Source organism: Dipodomys spectabilis, unplaced genomic scaffold, assembly GCF_019054845.1.
Source record: "Dipodomys spectabilis isolate Male_0828 unplaced genomic scaffold, ASM1905484v1 ptg000087l, whole genome shotgun sequence".
NCBI classification, from domain to species: domain Eukaryota; kingdom Metazoa; phylum Chordata; class Mammalia; order Rodentia; family Heteromyidae; genus Dipodomys; species Dipodomys spectabilis.
The window spans coordinates 296866-317356 of NW_024870764.1; the positions used below are offsets into that span (position 1 = coordinate 296866).

Here is a 20491-nt window from a genome sequence, read left to right on the forward strand (position 1 = left end):
CTAGTTTTGAGCACAAAATCTGAGGGACAGAGTCTAGACCCTGAGTTCAAGCCCCAGGACTAGCGGACACATGCATGCATGCATATATGTGCACATACACATACACTGAAATGTGGGCCTGCAGGTTTTGACCCCCGACGACTTCTCCCTGCACTCCGAATTGTGTAGGCCACCCTGCCTGTTTAAGTCAACTTACTACTACTGGCACTCATTTACTGCAATAATTATAAAACAATTGTCTCAGAGTTTATTTAATATTAGCTTATTTGAGGATTAAAACATTATTATGGGTACTGGTGGCTAAAGGAGGCTGAGATCTGAGGATCATGGTCCCAAGCCAGCCCAGGTTGGAAATTTCATGAGACTCTTATCTCCGAGTAACCACCAGAAAACTGGAAGTGGAGCTGTGGCTCAAGTGGTAGAGTGCTGGCTGTGAGCAAAAATGCTCAAGGATAGCACCTAGCCCTTGAGTTCAAGCCCCAGGACTGGCACAAAAACAAAATAACAACAGGGGCTGGGAAGGTGGCTCAGTGGTAGAGTGCTTGCCTTGCATTCATGAGGCCCTGGGTTCGATTCCTCAGCACCACATAAGCAGAAAAAGCTGGAAGTGGTGCTGTGGCTCAAGTGGTAGAGCACTAGCCTTGAGCTGAAGAGCTGAGGGACAGTGCCCAGGCCCAGAGTTCAGGCACCATGACTGGCAAAAAAACAACAAAAACAAAAAACAACAAAAACAAAAAAACAAAAACAAAAAAAACAACCCAGAGTTCAAGCCCCACGACCGACAAAAAAAAAAAAAAAAAAAAAAAACAAGCAAAATGGATTCAGCCAAAGTAAAGTGGCTGAAACCTGTAATCCTAGCTACTTGGTTTCTTTCTTTTTTTTTTTTTTTTTAATTTTTTTTGTCGGTCGTGGGGCCTGAACTCTGGGCCTGGGCGCTGTCCCTCAGCCCTTCAGCTGTAGACTAGCGCTCTATCACTTGAGCCTCAGCCCCACTTCTGGCTTTTTCTGCTTATGTGATACTGAGGAACTGAGGGCCTCAAGCATACAAGGTAAGCATTCTACCACTGAGCCACTTCCCAGCCCCAATCCTAGCTACTTGGGAGGCTGAGATCTAAGGATGGAGGTTTGAAGCCAGCCTAGGCAGGAAAGCAGAAAACCCATGAGGCTCTTATCTCCAATTAGTCACCAAAAAGCCAATGTGGAACTGTGACTCAAGTGGTAGTGCACTAGCCTTGAGCAAAATAGCTCAGGGACTATGCCTAAGCCCTGAGTTCAAGCCCCAAGACAAAAACAAACAAAAATAACCAAGCAATTACAACAATAACAACAAAAAACTATAAGAGAAACTTGAGCTAGGAGTTCAGGGACAGTCCTGGATTTGACCCTCAGCACTGTAAAAAAAAATTGTTGTTTGCAGTAGGCTCTCATTCACTGAACCCCAGTTGAAGGAGAAGAAGAGTAAGTAAAGCCTCTATACCGCGGCCCACATAATCCACTAGTAGTAAACTACTCAGCAAACACCTGACTACAAAAGTTTACAATAGTGAGCCCTCTACTGGAGAGTTGAAGAAACCCAATCGTTACAGGCCTGGTATTGTAGAGCTTGGAGAAACTACCTATTATCAGAAATCACTAAACTACTGAATTACAAGCTCCCTTTCCAGTGCTTATGACCTCAGAACACAGCTGTGCTTCCAAGCATAGCTACCAGTGCTTTTGGGAGGCAAGTGAGGCTTATCAGGTTGACATATTTAGTTTTGGCCAGTTCTGGGGCTTGAACTCAGTGCTTGGGTACTCTCTGTGAGCTTTTTTGCTCAAGACTAGCACTCTACCATTTGAGGCAGAACTCCACTTCTGGATTTTCTGGTGCCTAATTGGAGATGAGTCTCATGGATTTTCCTGACTGGGCTGGCTTCAAATCACCACCCTCAGATCTCAGCTCCCTGAGTAGCTAGGATTACATGCATGAGCCACCAATGCCTGACTTGGTTGATCTTTTTGAAGACATCAACCTGTGTGCTATCCATACAAACATGTAATAATTATGCCAAAAGACATGCAGCTAGCAGGCCATATATTTGAAAAATGTGCTTAAGAATCCACTATGATGGGAAACATTTTGTTTTTTGTTTTGTTTTTTTTTTGCCACTCCTAGGGCTGGAACTCAAGGCCTGGGCACTGTCTCTGAGCTTCATTTGCTCAAGGCTAGCACTCTACCACTTGAGCCACATTACCACTTCCGGTTTTCTAAGTGGTTTATTGGAGATAAAAAGTCTCACAGTCTTTCCTGCCAGGGCTGGCTTTGAACCACGATCCTCAGATCTTAGCCTCCTGAGTAGCTAGGATTACAGGCGTGAGCCACTGACGCCAGGCCTGTATGTGAATTTTTAATATAAATGTGGGAATGTGAAGCATTAATGAAATTTAAAAAGTATCAGTAAACAAGTTTCAGCAATTCAACTTTAAAGAACTGTTAAGCCAGCCCAGGCAGGAAAGTCTGTGAGACTTTACCTCTAAAAACTACCAGAAAACTGGAAGTGGCACTGTGGCTCAAGTGGTAGAGCACTAGCCTTGAGCTGGAGAGCTCAGGAACTGCACCCAGGCCCAGAGTTCAAGCCCCCATGACCAACAGACAAAAAAAAATTTGCTGGACCAAATGCCAGCATTAGGATTTTAAAAAAATTACATTTCTTATTGAAAGCAAAAAGATACTCAATGTCAAGTTCCAAGAAGTAAATAATACCTGTTAGACTCACTATCCTATTCCTGAAATTTCATATAATGCCTAGGAGATAGTAGGTATTACCTACTGTGAGCACTCGTACACATACATGCATGCGGGAACACACATAAAGGTTTGATATGTAATTATATTAAAGATCATATGAGTATCTATATGATACAAGATACATTTGAAATAAACCATATTTAAATGTCAGAAATGAAACTCTATAGGAAAAGTTAAAAAAAGAAGAAAAAGAAAACATGGTATCTTCACAATCTTTTCTTGTTGTTTTCTTTTTGAGGGTGGAGCAAATCTAGGTGCTTGAACTCAGGGTCTGGGCATGTTCCCTGAGCATTTTTTTGTTTGTTTAAACTCAAAGCTAGTGCTCTACTACTTGAGCCACAGCTCTTCCTCCTGCTTTTTGGTGTTAATTGGAGATAAATGTCTAATGGACTTTCATGCCAGGTTGGCTTTCAACTGTAATCCTCAGACCTCAGACTTCTGAGCAGCCAAGATTACTGGCAGGAGCCACCAGCAATCGGACCATCATCATTTTTGTGTGTGTGTTCTAGTACTGAGATCAAAACATAAGGCCTCATGGTCTCACTTGTCTTTTTCTTTTAAGGCTGGCACTCCATGAATTGAACCACACCTTTACTTCCAGCCTTGTGCTAGATAATAGGATATAAGAATCTTTCAGATTTGTCCACCTGAGCTGGCTTCGAACAGTGAAGCCTCCCTCAGAGCTCTGCCTCCTGAATAGTTTGGATTACAGATATGAGCCACCAGTACCTGACCCCTCTTTTTTTGTTTCTTGGTCCTGGGGCTTGAACTCAGGGCCTGGGCTCTCTACCACTTGAGTCACAGCTCCACTTCTGGCTCTTCTCTGGGCTTTTTGCTCAAAGTTAGTGCTTTACCACTTTGCCATGGCACCATTTTTTGTTTTCTGATGCTAATTGTAGATAAAAGTCTAAGACTTTCTTGTACTGGCTAGCCTTGAACCACGATCCTCAGATCTCAACCTCCTGAGTAGCTAGGATTACAGGCATCAGCCACCAGCACCTGGCATAATCTTTATCTTTTTGCAGTGCTGGGGATGGAACCCAGGGCTTTAAGCATTCTGAGCACACAGTCTATCACTATACCTACCAGTCTTGAAACCTTGAAATGAGAATTATGAGCCATATACAGAACCATAAAAGGCTATTAAATTCAACTATATATAAACAAAACACTTTTGTGTGGAATGAAAACAACCATAAATCCAAGGAAAAAACATTAAGTTGGGGTCTGAGAGTATAGTCCAGTGGTAGACCACTTGATTTCCATGTACAATATTCTGGGTTCTATTCTCAAAACTGAAAAATAAAAATTGCTATTTTATATGCTCCTATACACAATTTTTATAGTCCTATAGCCCCAGCTCTCAGGAATCTGAGGCAGGAGGACTGCAAGTTTGAGGCCAGTCTGAACTACATAGTGACACCTCATTAAAAAAAAAAAACTTAAGGGTGCTGGGAAGGTGGCTCAGTGGTAGAGTACTTGCCTTGCATGCATGAGACCCTGTTGCTTCCTCAGCACCACATAAGCAGAAAAAAGCCAGAAGTGGTACTGTGGCTCAAGTGGTAGGGCGCTAGCCTTGAGCTGAAGAGCTGTGGGAAGAGTTCAACCCCCAAGACCAAAAAAAAAAAAAAATTAAGTGAGGAGGAAAATATGGGAATAAAATGAACAGAATATAAAAACTGATATGTTTGAAAAGATGCTATATCTCATAAAATTGAAATTTTAAACTACTGAAGGCCAAGCATTGGTAGCTCATGTCTATAATCCTAACTAACTCAGGAGGCTGAGATTTGAGAATTACAGTTTGAAGCCAGCCCAGGCAAGAATGTCAGTGAGACTCTTTTTTTTGCCAGTCCTGGGGCTTGAACTCAGGGTCTGGGCACTGTCCCTGAGCTTCTTTTGCTCAAGGCTAGTGCTCTACCACTTGAGCCACAGTGCCACTTCTGGCCTTTTCTGTTTACGTGGTACTGAGGAATCAAATCCAATACTTCATGCATGCTAGGCAAGCAACTCTACCACTAAGACACATTCCCAGACCCGTCAGTGAGATTCTTATCTCCAATAAACTACCAAAAAAGCCAGAAGTGAAGCTGTGGCTCAAGTGGTAAAGCATCACCTTTGAGCAAAAAACAAAAGACAGTGCTTAAGGCCCTGAGTTCAAATTCTAGGATGGGTACACAAAAAAAGAACTCGTATTTGCCGTAGCCTCTTATTTGCTGAGTTCTAGCCAAAGAGGAGGCTTGGACAAAGCCCATAAATCTACGAGTGGTAAAGCACCCAGGAAACAACTGGCTACAAAAGCTGCTCACAAGAGTGTACCCTCTATTGGACAGGTGAAGAAACTTATCATTACAGAGCTATCAATAGATGCTATCAGATATCCAGTGAACTTCTGATTCACAAGTTCCTTTTCCAGCATCTGATGCTTAAAATTGCTTAGGACTTCAAAACAAATATCTAAGCACAGCTATTAGTGCTTGCAAGAGGCTAGTGGTTTATCTTATATAACATTACACACACACACACACACACACACACACACACACACACACACACACACACACACACACACACACACACAAGGAGGGGCTTGAATTCAGAACCTAGGCTCTATTCCTGAGCTTTTTTTTTGGTTTATCTTATATAATGTAACATTACACACAACACACATGCACGCGCACACACACGGAGGGGCTTGAATTCAGGACACACACACACACACACACACACACACACACACACACACACACAGAGGGGCTTGAATTTAGGGCCTAGGCTCTGTCCCTGAGCTTTTTTTCCCTCAAGGATAGCACTCTATCACTCGAGCCACAGCCCCACTTACATCTTTTTTGGTGCTTAATTAGAGATGACTCTTGCAGACTTTCCTGCCTAGGCTGGCTCTGAACTGTGATCCTCAGATCTCAATCTCCTGAATAGCTAGAATTACAGGAGTAAATCACTGGTGCTCAGCCTGGTTGACTTTTCTTTGTTTTTGGCAGTCCTGAGGGTTGAACTCTGGTCTTGGGTGCTGTTCCTGAGCTTTTGTGCCCAAGGCTAGTGCTCTACTACCTGAGCACAGTTCCACTTCCAGCTTTATCCTTTGTGTTTCACTGGAGATTAGCATCTCATAGACTTTCTTGCCAGGGTTGGCTCCTTGGATCTCAGCCTTCTGAGTAGCTAGGATTACAAGAGTAAGCCATTTATGCTTGGCCTGGTTGATCTTTTCAAAGATTCCAACCTGTGTTATCTATGCCAGATGTGAAACAATTAGGCCAAAAGAAATTTGGCTAGCAGGCCATAAATCTGTGGAATGTTGGCTGGGAAGGTGGCTCAGTGGTAGAGCGCTTGCCTTGCATTCCTGAGGCCCTGGGTTCGATTCCTCAGTACCAAATAAGCAAAAAAAGCCAGAAGTGGCGCTGTGGCTCAAGTGGTAGAGCACGAGCCTTGAGCTGAAGAGCTGAGGGACAGTGCCCAGGCCCAGAGTTCAGGCCCCACAACTGGACCCCCCCCCCAAAAAAAATCTGTAGAATGTGCCAGTAGCATAGGCCTGAAATCCTAGCTAATTAGGAGGCTGAAATCTGAGGATCATGGTTTGAAGGCAGCCTGAGCAGGAAAGTCTATATGACTGTGATCTCCAATTAACTACCCACAAAGCAGGAACCAGAGCTGTGGCTCTAATGAAAAGAGTACTAGCCTTGAGCAAAAAAAAACCCCAGAGACTGTTCCCAAGTCCTGAGTTCAAACCCCAGCATGCATGCACCGTGTGCACACATACATGTAAAGGTCAAATTACCATTTTGCAGCTGATTAGAAGCTAACCTGCAAAACCTAAAAGAATTATAACCTGACTCATATAATTGTAATCCCTCTGTACATCACTTCTATAATAACAATAAAGTAATTTAAAAATTACAAATAATAAATCAAGAACCACAAGTATAGCTTACTTGCTAGCACACTGGATTCCAATCTCAGCAAGATAAAATATAATTATGATAATAATAGTGTTAAATGAGTAAATATTCTGGTTACAAAATAGAAATAAATATCTGTATTCAGATAACCACTGTTGAGAAAACAGAATGACAGCAACTACAATTGCATTAGATAGGTCTGATATTGCTAGTTGCTAGTGGCTCATGCCTATAATACTAGCTCCTCAGGAGGCTAAGATCTGAAGACTGTGGTTTGAAGCCAGCCCAGGCAGGAAAGTCCATGAAATTCTTATCTCAATTAACTACCAAAAAGCTGAAAGTGGAACTGTGGTTCAAGTGGTAGAGGACTACTTTTAAGTAATAAAACTCAGGAACAGAGTGTAGGTTCTGAGCTCAAGCCATAGCACCAGTGTATGTGTGCATACACACAAATAGGTTTGATATCTAACCATAAGAGTCTACTTCACATATGCTGCTACATAAGTGGCACTGTGGCTCAGTGGTAGAGTGCTAGCCTTAAGCTGAAGAGCTTGAGGGACAGTGCCCAGGCCCAGAGTTCAAGTCCCAGGAACGAAAAAAAAATTTCAAGGTGGGGGGAATGGGAGGGCAGGGATGGTAAGGGGAAACAAAGGAGGAGGCAACAATGCTTGATAAGAAATGTACTCATTACCTTGCTCATGTAATTGTAACCCCTTTTCACAATTAAAAACCATTAATTAAAAAAAATTTCAAACATATGCTGCTATATGTTTTGATAGAATCAACAATTTTTTTTTTGTCGGTCATGGGGCTTGAACTCTGAGCCTAGGTGCTGTCCCTAAGCTCTTCAGCTCAAGGCAAGCCCTCTAGCACTTGAACCACAGAACCACTTCCAGATTTCTTGTGGTTAATTATCAAGTCTCAGGGACATTCCTGCCGGGCTGGCTTGGAACTGTGATCCTCAGATCTCAGCCTCCTGAGTAGCTAGGATTACAGGTGTGAGCCACCGGCCCCTGGCTTAGAATCAACAATTCAAATAGAAGAAATAATACAATAAAAGAAGAAAAGCAAAATTAAGGAAAAAAAAGAAAACAGATAATTTCTTCATAATCGTTCATTTATTTCCTTTTTTGAGTGCCAGTACTTAGGCTTGAACTCTGGGCCTGGGCTTGTTCAAGGCAGGTGTTCTACCAATTAACCCTCAGGTCCATTTCTGTTTTTTTTAGTGATACATTGGAAGTGAAGGGTCCTACTTGCTTTTTTTTTTTTTTTTGGCCAGGACTTGTTTTGAACCTCTATTCTCAGATCTCAGCCTCTTGAACAGCTAGAATTATAGGTATGAGCCACCAGTGCCTGGCTCATAATAATATTTGTGTGTGTATGTGTGTCTGTGCGCGCGCGTGCATGCACACACACATGCTAGTACTGAGGCTCAAACTCAGAGCCTTGTGCTCTCACTTGTCTGTATCTTTTAAGGCTGGCACTTTACCACTTGGGCCAGACCTCTATGACCAAAATTTTGCTAAATAGGGGGAAATAAAGAGTCTTTCAGATATATTTGTCCAGTCTAGCTTCAAACTGTGATACTTAGGTCTCATCCTTCTGAATACTTAGGAACAGGTGTGAACCACCAGCACCCGACCCATAATCTTTATTTTTGTACTGTTGGGGATGTAATCCAGGGCTTCAAGCATTCTGAGCATATTGTCTACCACTGAGTTATAACCCCGACTTATAACTTCGAAATGATAATTATGAGCCATATCCAAAAATCATAGAGTAAAACATTACTAGATTCCACTACATATAATCAAAAAAGTCTTGCTTGGAATAAAAACAACCATAAGTCAAATCAAAAGAGATTAAGTTGAGGGCTGTGAGTATAATCCAGTGATAGAGCCCTAGACTCTTATGCATAATATCCTGGATTTTATACTCAAAGTGAAAAATAAAATCATTTTATACACAAGTATATAATATTTGTACAGTCCTATAATCCTAGCTCTTAAGTATCTGAGAGAGGAGCCAGGCAGTGGCTTACATCTGTAATCCAAGCTAATTAGGAGGCTGAAATCTAAGGATCATAGTTCAAAGCCAACCTGGGTAGAAAAATCTCCATGAGACTCTTCATCTCCAATTAACCAGTCAAAAACTAGAAGTGGAACTATGGCTCAACGTGGCACAGTGCTAGCCTTGAGCAGTGCCCAGGTCCTGTGTTCAAGCCTCATAACCAACCAAGAAAAAAAAAAAGAATCTGAGACAGGAGGACTGCAAGTTTGAGGCCAGTCTGGGCTATATCATGAGAAGCCACTTTAAAACAATTTAAGTGAGGAAGGGAAAAAATATGAGAAAAGAAAATGCACAGAGTTTACAAAATGCACAAATTACGTGTTTGAAAAGTTACTATATCTCAGTCATAAAAAATGAAAATGAGGCCAGACACTGATGGCTCATATCTGTAATCTAGCTACTCAGGAGGTTGAAATTTAAGGATTGCAGTTTGAAGCCAGCCTGGGCAGAAAAGTCCCTGTGAGACTTTTATGTCTTATTAACCACTCAAAAGCCTGAAGTGGAGCTGTGGCTAAATGTAGTAGAACGCTAGCAAGCTTTGAGCAAAAGAGCTCAGGGACAGTGTCCAGCCCTCGAGTTCAACTCCTATGACCGACAAAAAAAAAAAATGAGGGGTTGGGAATGTCGCTTAATACTAGAATGCTTGCCTAACATGCATGAAGCCCTTGATTCGATTCCTCAGTACCATATAAACAGAAAAAGCCGGCAGTGGTGCTGTGGCTCAAGTGGTAGAGTGTTAGCCTTGAGCAAAAGAAGCTCAGGGACAGAGTCCCAGGCCCTGAGCTCAAACTCCAGGGCTGCCAAAAAAATACAGTAGCCCGGTGCTGGTGGCTCACACCTTTAATCCTAGCTACTCAGGAGGCTGAGATCTGATGATCCAAGTTCAATGTCAGCAGGGGCAGGCAAGTCCATGAGACTCTTATCTCCAATTAACCACCAGAAAACGAAAATCATAATTTAAATGCTACTACATACTATTTTTGTACAGTGCTATAACTCAAGATCTGAAGAATCTAAGGAAGGAAAATCGCAAGTTTGAAACTAGTCTGAGCTACATAGTGAGATGGTGCTTAAAAAAATTTTTTTTTGAGAGAAGGAAAAAATTAGAAAACACAGAATTCACAGAAGGTACAAATTGTATTTAAATGAGGTAGTTGTTTTTGCTTTTGTTTTTGTTTCTTTCATGGGGGGCAAAAGGGGTGCAGAAAGGAAAGGAGTCAAGGTGAACAAATGTAATCATGCTATTCAGTAGACACTATATGGAAAATGACCTCTGTAACTTGTGGGCAGGGATGGGAGGGGGGAATTGGGGAAACCAAAGGGGTGACATTGTCCAAAAATGTACTTATTGCCTGATTCATGAAATGGTAACTCCTCTGTATAACACCTTAACAATAAAATATTTTACAAATTAAAAAAAAATTAAACCTACACTGAATAGTGGGACACCTGTGGCTCACATCTGTAATCCTAGCTACTTAGGAGGTTAAAATCTGAGGCCTGAGCTTTGAAGGCAGTAAAGTCTGTGAGACTATTATCTCCAATTAACTACCAAAAAGTCAGAAGTGGAGTTGTGCTTCAAGTGATAGAGCACCAGTAAGGTCAGCACAAAACCCAAAAGCAAAAACCAAATACAACAGTGACACTCACTAGACATTATGTTGAAAATGAGCTAGCAACACAACTTGTGGGTGAAAACCTGAGGGAAAAACTGGGAGAGTGAAGTAAGGGGTGACATTGTCCAAAATGAAATCTACATATTATCTGATTTATGTAACTGTAACCTCTCTGTACATCATTTTTTTGAACCAGTCCTCGAGCTTGAACTCAGGGCCTGGGCACTGTCCCTGAGCTTCTTTTGCTCAAGGCTAGCACTCTACCACTAAGCCACATTCCCAGCTCCTAAATATTTTCATGGTGCTAAAAATATATATAATTTTACCTTTTAAGCCATCTTTAAGGATAGGATTTAGTGGCATTAAGTATATTCACTTGCTGTCTAACCATTACCACCACATTTCAGGACCTGTTTACTATGCCACTGCGCTCCAGCCATTAGTATATATCTTCTTTGGAAAAACGTCCTTTTACTTGCTTTGCCCTTTTTCCCTTTATGGTGCTGGGGATTGAACTAAGGGCCTCATGCATGCTAACCATGGGCTATACCACTGACATACATCTCAGCCCTTGTCCATTGTTTTATTTTAAGAGTTCTTTATATTCTATATATGAATTCCTTACCAGATTTGTTTTTTGGTCAGTCGTGGGGCTTGAACTCAGGGCTGGGCACTGTCCTTGAGCTCTTTCACTCAAGGCTAGCACTCTATCCCTTTGAACCACAGCTCCACTTACAGTTTTCTGGTGGTTAACTGGAGATAAAAAGTCTCATAGACTTTCCTGCCAGGCTGGCTTTGAACCGTGATCTTTGGATCTCAGCTTCCTGAGTAGCTACTATTACAGGTGTGAACCACAAGCACCCAGCCAGATTTTAATTTGCAGATATATTTCCTTGTAATATGGGTTGTGTTTCTTTCTCTTGTTAATACTTTCAACAACAGGTTTCTTATGTTGACAATAGATTTATTTTGAAAAATTATTTTTGTTCATTTGTTTTTGTGTGCCTATAATGAGTCTTGAACTCTGGGCCTTGAGCTCTCACTCAGCCTTTTCAATGGACATTTTACAATTTTTTTTTTTGGGGTCCGGTCATGGGGCCTGAACTCTGGGTCTGGGTGCTGTCCCTCAGGTCTTCAGCTCAAGGCTAGTGATCTACCACTTGAGCCACAGCACCACTTTCGGCTTTTTTCTTTTTGCTTATGTGGTGCTGAGGAATCGAACCCAGGGCCTCAGGCATGCAAGGCAAGTGCTCTATCACTGAGCCACCTTCCCAGCCCCTACAATTTTTGAACTTTTCTATAAATCAAAAATTATCTCAAGATGAGGACTAGTGGCTCACATCTGTAATCTTAGGAGGCTCATATCTGAGGTTTAAAAGTCAGCCAGGGGGCTGGGAATGCGGCTTAGTGGTAGAGTGCTTACCTAGCATGCATGAAGCCCTGGGTTCAATTCCTCAGTACCACATAACAGAAATGTTAGCCAGGGCAGAGTCCAAGAGACTCTATTTCCAATTAACCAGCAAAATGTCAGATTGGAGTGTGACTCAAATTGCAGAGTGCTAGTTGTGGGCAAGCAAGCTGGGCAATACTGCCAGGTCCCGAGTTTAAGCCCTGGTACTGGCACACTCAAAATACATACCCAAAAGCCAGGTGTGATGACACAACCCTATAATCCCAGCAGTGGGACTGCTGAGCAAAGGGAACGGAAAGTTAAGTATAGTAGAATCCCCACATACCCATTGTCTAACTTTGACAATATCATAGAACCATGGCAAATTTGTTAAAAGTAAGGAATTAATGAAATGATACACTTCAATATGATTTCATCCAATACATCATTTCTCCACTACGTCATTTTTCTGCGCCAGGATCTAATAATGATGTCAAATTGCATTTAAGCATCATGATCCTATAAGTACACTCTGGCCTAGGAAGGTGCTCAGTTCTTCCTTGGATGTTTTATTTGTTTTTGAAGAGCACTGGTAAGGTATGTAGAATTTCCTTCAACTTGGTTTTGCCTTACATGATTTTCTACTTAAGACTTGAATTATAGGCATTTTATATCCGTTTTTGAGAAGCATATAACCAAAGGGCCATGGCTTCTGATGGCATTATTACAAATAGTACAGTCATCATCGTGACTGATCTCTGTGGATAATGATTGGGATCATCTAGTTAAGGCGGTAAATGCCATTTTCCTTCCTGTAAAACTTCTATTTTTCTCTATACTGTTTGGAAAATGAGTCACTAAAGCCAGCATATTCTCAGGGGAAATAAATGCTCTGCTGCATACAAGGGGCTATCTATACACACGAATCCGAGTTTTTATGTAAGGAAATTCTATGACAGAATATTTCTAGCCTAACAGATTCACAAAAGTCCAAATCTTTTATTCTTTCTTTCCTTCCTTCTTGTTGGTCCTGGGGCTTGAACTCAGGGCCTAGGTGCTGTTTCCAAGCCTCTTTGTGCTGAAGGCTAGCACACTACCACATGAGCCACAGTGCCATTTTGGAATTTTTCTGAGTAGTTTATGACAAGAGTTTCATGGACTTTCCTGCCTAGGCTGGCTTCCAACCATGATCCTCAGATCTCAGCCCGTGAGTAGCTAGGATTACAGGCCTGAGCCACCAGCACCTGGCTAGCTAAGTCCAAATATTTAATAACAAAACTCTGTTAGCAAGCTGAGAAATTATCTCCCATATTGCTGGAAGGGAATGGGATAATCCTTGTAAGAGAGGAATAATCCTGATCCACAACTCTACTGGGGTGAAAATGTTGTTCATCTCAGCATCTCATCTTTGTTTAAAATATTAAAAGACAAAAGACAACTTCAGGGCTGAGAAGGTAGCTCAGTGGTAAAGTGCTTGCCTTGCATGCATGAGGCTCTGGGTTCAATTCCTCAGTACCTCATAAACAGAAAAAAGAAAGCCAGAAGTAGGGCTGTGGCTCAAGTGGTAGAGCATGCTAGCCTTGAGCTTAAGAGCTAAGGGACAGCACCAGGCCCAGAGTTCAGTCCCATGACCAACAACAACAACAAAAACAAGAAAACTTAAATAAAAGATTCTGTGAAAAAAGATTGAGAGAAATTTTAACGAAATATCAAAATGTATTATAAAGGTAGATCAGTGAAGAGATTTTTTCTTTGTTGATGTTTTCTTTTCGGTCATTTGTTCACTTTTATGTCTTTTGGACGGTAAGGAGGGGCATAGAAATGGAGGGACAGGGGCTGGGAAGGTGGCTCAGTGGTAGAGCGCTTGCCTTGCATGCCTGAGGCCCTGGGTTCGATTCCTCAGCACCACATAAGCAAAAAGAAAAAAGCCAGAAATGGTGCTGTGGCTCAAGTAGTAGAGTGCTAGCCTTGAGCTGAAGAGCTAAGGGACAGAGCCCAGGCCCAGAGTTCAGGCCCCACAACCGGGCCCCCCCCAAAAAAAAGAAAAGAAAAAAAAGAAATGGAGGGACAAAGAGTGAACAAATGTAGCAGTTGTACTCACTAAAGTCTATGTTAGGAAACTGTGTCAAGAGGGTAATAGAATAAAGAAAAAGCAGAAAATGAATTCAACTGACCAGATCAACTTTAATGGAAAGTTAAAAATGTCAGGGTGACCTAAGAAGAGTCAGGAGACGTGGGGCACAGGGGCAGGAGTGGAGGGACTTAAATAAGGTTGTGGATGGGGGCAGGGTCACAGCTGGAGGGTTCAGAGTTTCACTACTTTATTGTGCCGGTCTGGCTCCGGGAAGCTATTGTTTGATCAAGTCTCCAGCCCTGGTTGCTTCAAGGAGCTCTGGCGCCTATCACCTGGGGGTGGGGGGACGGGGCGGGGAGGGAGGTGGTAGATTCTGGGTTGGAGAATTTCAGGAAGGTCCCCGGGAAAAGAGTAGTTAGTGGGCCAAGTCATGGGAGCATTATTGAGTTATGAGAACAAAGCAGATTCCCATCAATGTTGAAAATGAACTATACAGCTTGTGGGTGGGATGGGAAAGAGGGAAGGAGTGACATTGTCCAAAAAGAAATGTACTTATTACCAGACATGTAACTGTACATTACCTTTATAACAATAAAAAAATGAAAAAAGCTGTAGATCAGTGAAACCGAGTAAGAGTTTGCAACACATAAAAACACACATAGAAACATAGCATAAACAGCTGGACACTGGTGGCTCATTTTAGTAACACTGGCTACTCAAGAGGTTGAGATCTGAGGCTCAAAGTCAGCCTGGAGAAAGAGTCCCTGAGACTAATTTCCAACTAACTACCAAAAACCCAGAAGTAGAGGTGTGGCTCAAGTGGCAGAGTGCTAGCCTTGAACATAAACGATAATTAACACAAAGACCAGGCTTCACAAAGTTCAAGTTTCTATTTCCATACATACATGAAATTTACATTGCAAATTAACTGAAGCTTATATTTAAAATTAACAAGTGAACAAAAGTGGGTTAGTCAATAAATAAACTGTGGTGATAACCATCTGACTTCAAGATCAGCAAATTCCAGCCAGTGTGCCAAATCTAGTTACTTTAAATAAATTTTTATTAGAAGACAACTATACTCATTTACATATGATCTGTCTGATTTTGGTCACAGTAGTTGGAACAGGGACTGTCTGTAATCCTAAAATATTTACTACCAGTTCCTTCATAGAACACAATGTGTTGACCCCTGAAGAGAAAGTAAAGTGGCTGATCTACCTCAGAAGTAGTAGGGTGGTTTTGCATTCAACTCAGCAAGATCATCAGAGTTCCTAGTAAAGTATTAGAAATAACTAGCAAGGGGCTGGAGACATGGCTCAAGTAGTTGCCCAGAAGTAACTAGCAAGTACGTCAGTGATGACTTAACAGCCAGCCCTTTCTTTTACCCTAGAAATTATCAGCAAGGGAAAAAAAAAAAAAAAACTTCAAAAATTCATTGCAAAGCTGGGTACCAGTAGCTCATGCGTGTAATCCTAACTACTTAGGAAGCTGAGATCTGAGGATCACAGTTTGAAGCCAGCCAGGGTAGAAAAGTCCATGAGATTCTTATCTCCAATGAACCAGCAAAAAGCTGGAAGTGGGGCTTGGCTCAAGTGGTAGAACATTAGGCTTGAGCAAAAAAGCCAAACAAAAGTGAAAAGCCTTAGTTCAAGCCCTCATACCAGCACACAAAAAACAAGAAAAGAGAAGAGATCAATGCAATCTTAGTAAGTTTCTGGCTGACTGGTTTTGAGTGTCTTGATAAATCTTTTTTTATTTTATTTTTTACCTGTCCTGGGGCTTGAACTCAGGGCCTGGGCTCTTGTTCCTGAGCTTCCTTTGCTCATGGCTAGCGCTCTACCACTTGAGCCATAGCTCCACTTCCGGCCTTTTCAGAGTAGTTTATTGGGGATGAGTGTCTCACAGACTTTCCTGCCCAGGCTGGCTTTGAACCATGATCAGATCTTAGCCTCCTGAGTAGCTAGGACCATAGCTGTGAGTCACTGGTACCTCACTTTTTTTTGGTGTTGGTAGTGGGGCTTCAATTTAGTGCCAGGACAGTGACCCTTGGCTTTTCTGCTCAGGGTTAGTGCTCTACCATTTGAGCCAGTTTTACTTCTGTCTTTTTGCTGGATAATTGGAGATAACTGGACTTTCCTGTTGGGGCTGGCTTCAAACCCTGATTTTGAGATGTCAGCCTCTCGAGTAACTAAGATTACAGGAGTGAACTGCTGATAAAACCTTTCTGGGCTGGGCTATGGTGGCTCATGCCTGTAATCCTAGCTACTCAGGAGGCTAAGATCTGAGGATCATGGTTCAAAGCCAGCCCAGGCAGGAAAATCTGGGCAGGAAAGTCTAGGAACGTCTGTGAGACTCTTATCTCTAATAAACCAGTAGAAAACCGGAAGTGGTGCTGTGGTTCAAGCGGTAGAACACTCACCTTGAGCTGAAGAGTACAGGGACAGTGTTCAAGCCCAGAGTTCAAGCCCCACGACCGACCAAAAAAAACCAAAAAGGGGCTGGGAAGGTGGCTCAGTGGTAGAGTGCTTGCCTTGCATACCTAAGGCCCTGGGTTCGATTCCTCAGCACCACATAAGCAAAAAGAAAAAAAGCCGGAAGTAGCGCTGTGGCTTAAGTGGTAGAATGCTAGCCTTGAGCTGAAAAGCTGAGGGACAGAGCCCAGGCCCAGAGTTCAGGCCCCACGACCAGACCAAAAAAAAAAAAACAAAAAAACTTTTTTGGTGTTGTGATAGGGATGGAACCCACGACCTCACATATGCTGAACACACACTTCAGCTATCTACCTAGTCCCTGGATATTTATATAGAATAAAGCTCCACAAATCGTTAAAAGTAAAACTACACACTTGAAGAATCTTCATAACATAGGGCAGAAAAAGGAAATATTTTGAAGGCACAAATTATAAGGCAAAAAGGTAATGATGTTAGCCCATCCAAATAAAGAACAGGTATCCTGGGGGAATCGTTAACTCAAATGCAGCAGCCCAACCCCACAGCACCCCTGGCAGCAATTAGAAGCCCAACATTAATATACACACATTGCAAGACAGAGCTGTTAAACATAGCACTGAGTGATGTGAAGTTCAGGAAACAGAAGGATGCCTGTAGCACTATGCTGTTCGTGCAAATTGAAAACAGACACTGGAAACAACACTACCGATTTTAGAAGATACATTTCCAGCACAACAGTGCTGCTACCCAGAGAGGTGGGAATTGGGAATAAAAATGAAAAAATAAACACAGCAAGAGGAGGTCTTGCACTGACTGACCTGTGATAGAAACCTACCTCAAACTAGAAAGTGTGATTAACTCACACCTCTGCACTTCAGGTCCTTTAAAAGCCCAAGAAAAGTCATTGATTTTACTTTGTGACAAAATCTGAGGCAAGTGTATCACCTTTCTTCAAGCTCAGCAATGGCCTCACAGCAGTTCTAGTAAATAAAGTCCCCAAATCAAATAGTTTTTTTTCTTCTTTTCTTTTGTCTTCAGACAAGGTGATCCTCCTGCCTCAGCCTCCCCAATACTGAAATTGTAGATGTGGGCCTTTCAAAGAAGACATTTTTAAAAAGTGGTGCTAGAGTTTGGATTTGTTGCCTTGTGCGAGTTATCACTTGAGCTACACTTGTCACTCTCTTTGCTTTCCTTGTTTTATGAACAAGGTTTCACTTTTTGCTGGGACCAGCCTGGACCATGTTCTTCCTACTTATGCTTCCTTTATAGCTGGGGTGATAGGCATATGCCACTGCACCCAGCTCCCTCTCTCCTCTTTCTCTCCTAGGTTGGCCTTAAACCACAATCTTCCTGATCCCTACCTCCCAAGTAGTCAGGATTACAGATGTGAGCAACTGTGCTTGGCCTTAAAAGAATTTTTTTCTCTTTTTGTCAATCCGTGGGGCTTGAACTTTGGGCCTAGGTGCTGCCCTGCACTCTTCACCTCAAGGTGAGAACTCTACCTGAGCCACAGTACCACTTCCGGTTTTCTGGTAGTTAATTGGAGAAAAAAGTCCCCTCCCCCTTTTTTTGGGTCTGTTATAGGGCTTGAACTCTGGGCCTGGGCACTGTCCCTCAGCTCTTCAGCTCAAAGCTAGTACTCTACCACTTGAGCCATAGCACTACTTCTGGTTTTCTGAGTGGTTTATTGGAGGTGAGTCTCATGGACTTTCCTGCCCAGCCTGGCTTGAACCATGACCTCAGATCTCAGCCTCAAAGGTAGGTAAGATTATAGGCATGAGCTACCACTGCCCAGATATAACGCTACATTACAAAAAGGGGTTGTGGCAGGAGAAGCCCTTCATAAGACATTTCTAAAATTATTATCATACCACAATTTCTACATTTATACTTTTTTGACAACTAAATTTTAAACTTACTTCCACACTTGTTATGCAGGGACTATACCACTTGAGCCATGGCTCCAGCCCATTTTGCTAACTGGGGTTTTTTTTGCCAGTCCTGGGGCTTGAACTCAGGGCCTGGGCTCTGACCTTGAGCTTCTCTTTGCTCAAGACTAGCACTCTACAACTTGAGCAGCCACAGCGCTACTTCCAGCTTTTTCTGTTTATATGGTACTGAGGTATTGAACTCAGGGCTTCATGCATGTTAGGCAAGCTCTCTACCACTAAGCTATATTCCCAGCTCCTGTTAACTGTTAACAGTGGCTTTTCTAGGTGAATTGAGTTTTCCTCATGAGGAGCTCTTAAAACATTCTGGATAATTTCCTTCAGAAGCACCTGGATGGTGAGGAGGTGTGCTCCACTCCATCCAGATAGGGTGATGCAGAAATATGGACTTTTACTCAAGATCTTTATTTCATCTAGCTATCAACTATTTCTTGTTCAATACCAAAGTTAAAAGAAAGAATTATAGCCAGGGACTAGCAGGTCATAACTGTAATCCTAGCTACTTAGGAGGCTGAGATCTAAAGGTTGCAGTTTGAAGCCAGCCTGGGCAGCAAAGTCCATGAAACTCTTATCTCTACGTAATCACCAGAAAACGAGAAATGGCACTGTGGCTCCAAGTGGTAGGTCACTAGCCTTAAGTGAAAAAGCTAAGGGACAGTACCCAGGTCCTGAGTTCAAGCCCCAAAACAGAGAGACAGACAGACACACTATATGTGCTAAATATGGTAATATATACCTGTAATTTCAGTACTCAGAAGACTCATGAGTTTGAGCCCAGCTTGCGCTACATAGTGAGAATCAACCTCAAAAAAAACAAAGCCATGGGGCTGGGAAGGTGCTCAGTGGTAGAGTGCTTGCCTTGCATGCATGAGGCCCTGGGTTCGATTCCTCAGCACCACATAAGCAAAAAAGAAAAAAGCCAGAAGTGGCGCTGTGGCTCAAGTGGTAGAGTGCTAGCCTTGGGCTGAAGAGCTGAGGGACAGCACCCAGGCCCAGAGTTCAAGCCCCACGACTGGACCCCAAAAACAACAACAACAACAAAAAAACCATGGCTGAGCACTGGTAGTTCACATGTGTAATCCTAGCTGAGATCTGATGATCGTGGTTTGAAGACAGCCCAGGCAGGAAAGTCCCTGAGACTCTTATCTCCAGTAAACTACTCAGAAAAAGCTGGAAGTGGGATAGTGGCCAAGCCCTAAGTTCAAGCCCCAAGACCAGCACTCACACACACACAAAATCCTGTATATAATTACTCCTTCCAAGACAAGTCATGGCAACTGCAGCTTAGCTTGTCCCTTAAGTCTTCCACTATCTGACCAGGCTTGCCTCATACTTCTGGGCAAATTCCTAACTCTGACCATGATACTAGCACCCACCCCTCAAACCCCAGGCAACAGCCATGCCTCCTCCTCTGGCCATCTTCTTATAGTGGCTGCCTTCACCTTGGTGAATGGCACCCATATCCGGCCTACCCAAGCTAGAAACCTGGGCCTCAGCCTGGATTCCTTTCCCTTCCTTTCATCCCTTTACATACACACCCTGTGATGTGATCACATCCACCCATATGTATCAAGCTATTCTGTAGTCACCTCAGATCTCCTTTGTGAGATCTGAGTAGTACCAAGCAGGTCTCACAAAGGAGACCTCCAATCATCTGTAGCACTCCCAGAGTCTAGCACACATCCTGGCTCACATTAGGCCCCAAACACATAAGCTGAACAGAAATCTTTTTCTGTGTTGCTTCTTTTATCCAGAGCCCCTACCAACATCTTCCAGGAGCAGTTATTATGTGGGGATGAACCTAGGGGTGCTTGGGAGGGTGGGAATAGGGTAACTCACCGTCTCTCATACTCCATGTCCTGATAGGGCCTGCGGGGGCTGCTGGGGCCCCTCCTCAGCCGCTGGCTCCGTTTTACTTCCCAGCCACCCCCGCTGCTGCCACCATGATCTGCCAGCCTGGGTGATGCCTCTTGCAGGGACTCTGGAGAGATGGAAGGAAGAAAAGGGTCAACGCTGTTGGGGCAGAGAGGGTTTCTCAAGGAAACTTATTGACCTGGCTGTCTGCTGTCCCTTAGCCCACCTCCCAGTGTTCCTGTGGTTCAGAACAGGAAGGCAGCCCTTATAGCCCACTCCTGTTTTCCACATGACACTAGACCTCACCCCAACACAGTCCCAGGAAATAGCAAAGCCCTTATCAGACAGGGAGCATATTGTAAAGTAAACTGTGGGAAGATTCA

The 20491-nt window shown here is 42.9% G+C and overlaps 1 protein-coding gene across 6 annotated transcripts in view; it reads right to left on the reverse strand.

Moving 5' to 3' along the window:
- Rbm10 (RNA binding motif protein 10) overlaps positions 1 to 20491 on the reverse strand; it is a 39763-nt gene that overhangs the window by 17360 nt on the left and 1912 nt on the right. For all 6 annotated transcript variants that reach the window (XM_042684446.1, XM_042684445.1, XM_042684444.1 and 3 more), the window contains exon 2: positions 20094 to 20235. In XM_042684446.1, the coding sequence (XP_042540380.1) occupies positions 20094 to 20235 (142 nt within the window). The remainder of the gene's footprint in view (positions 1 to 20093; positions 20236 to 20491) is intronic.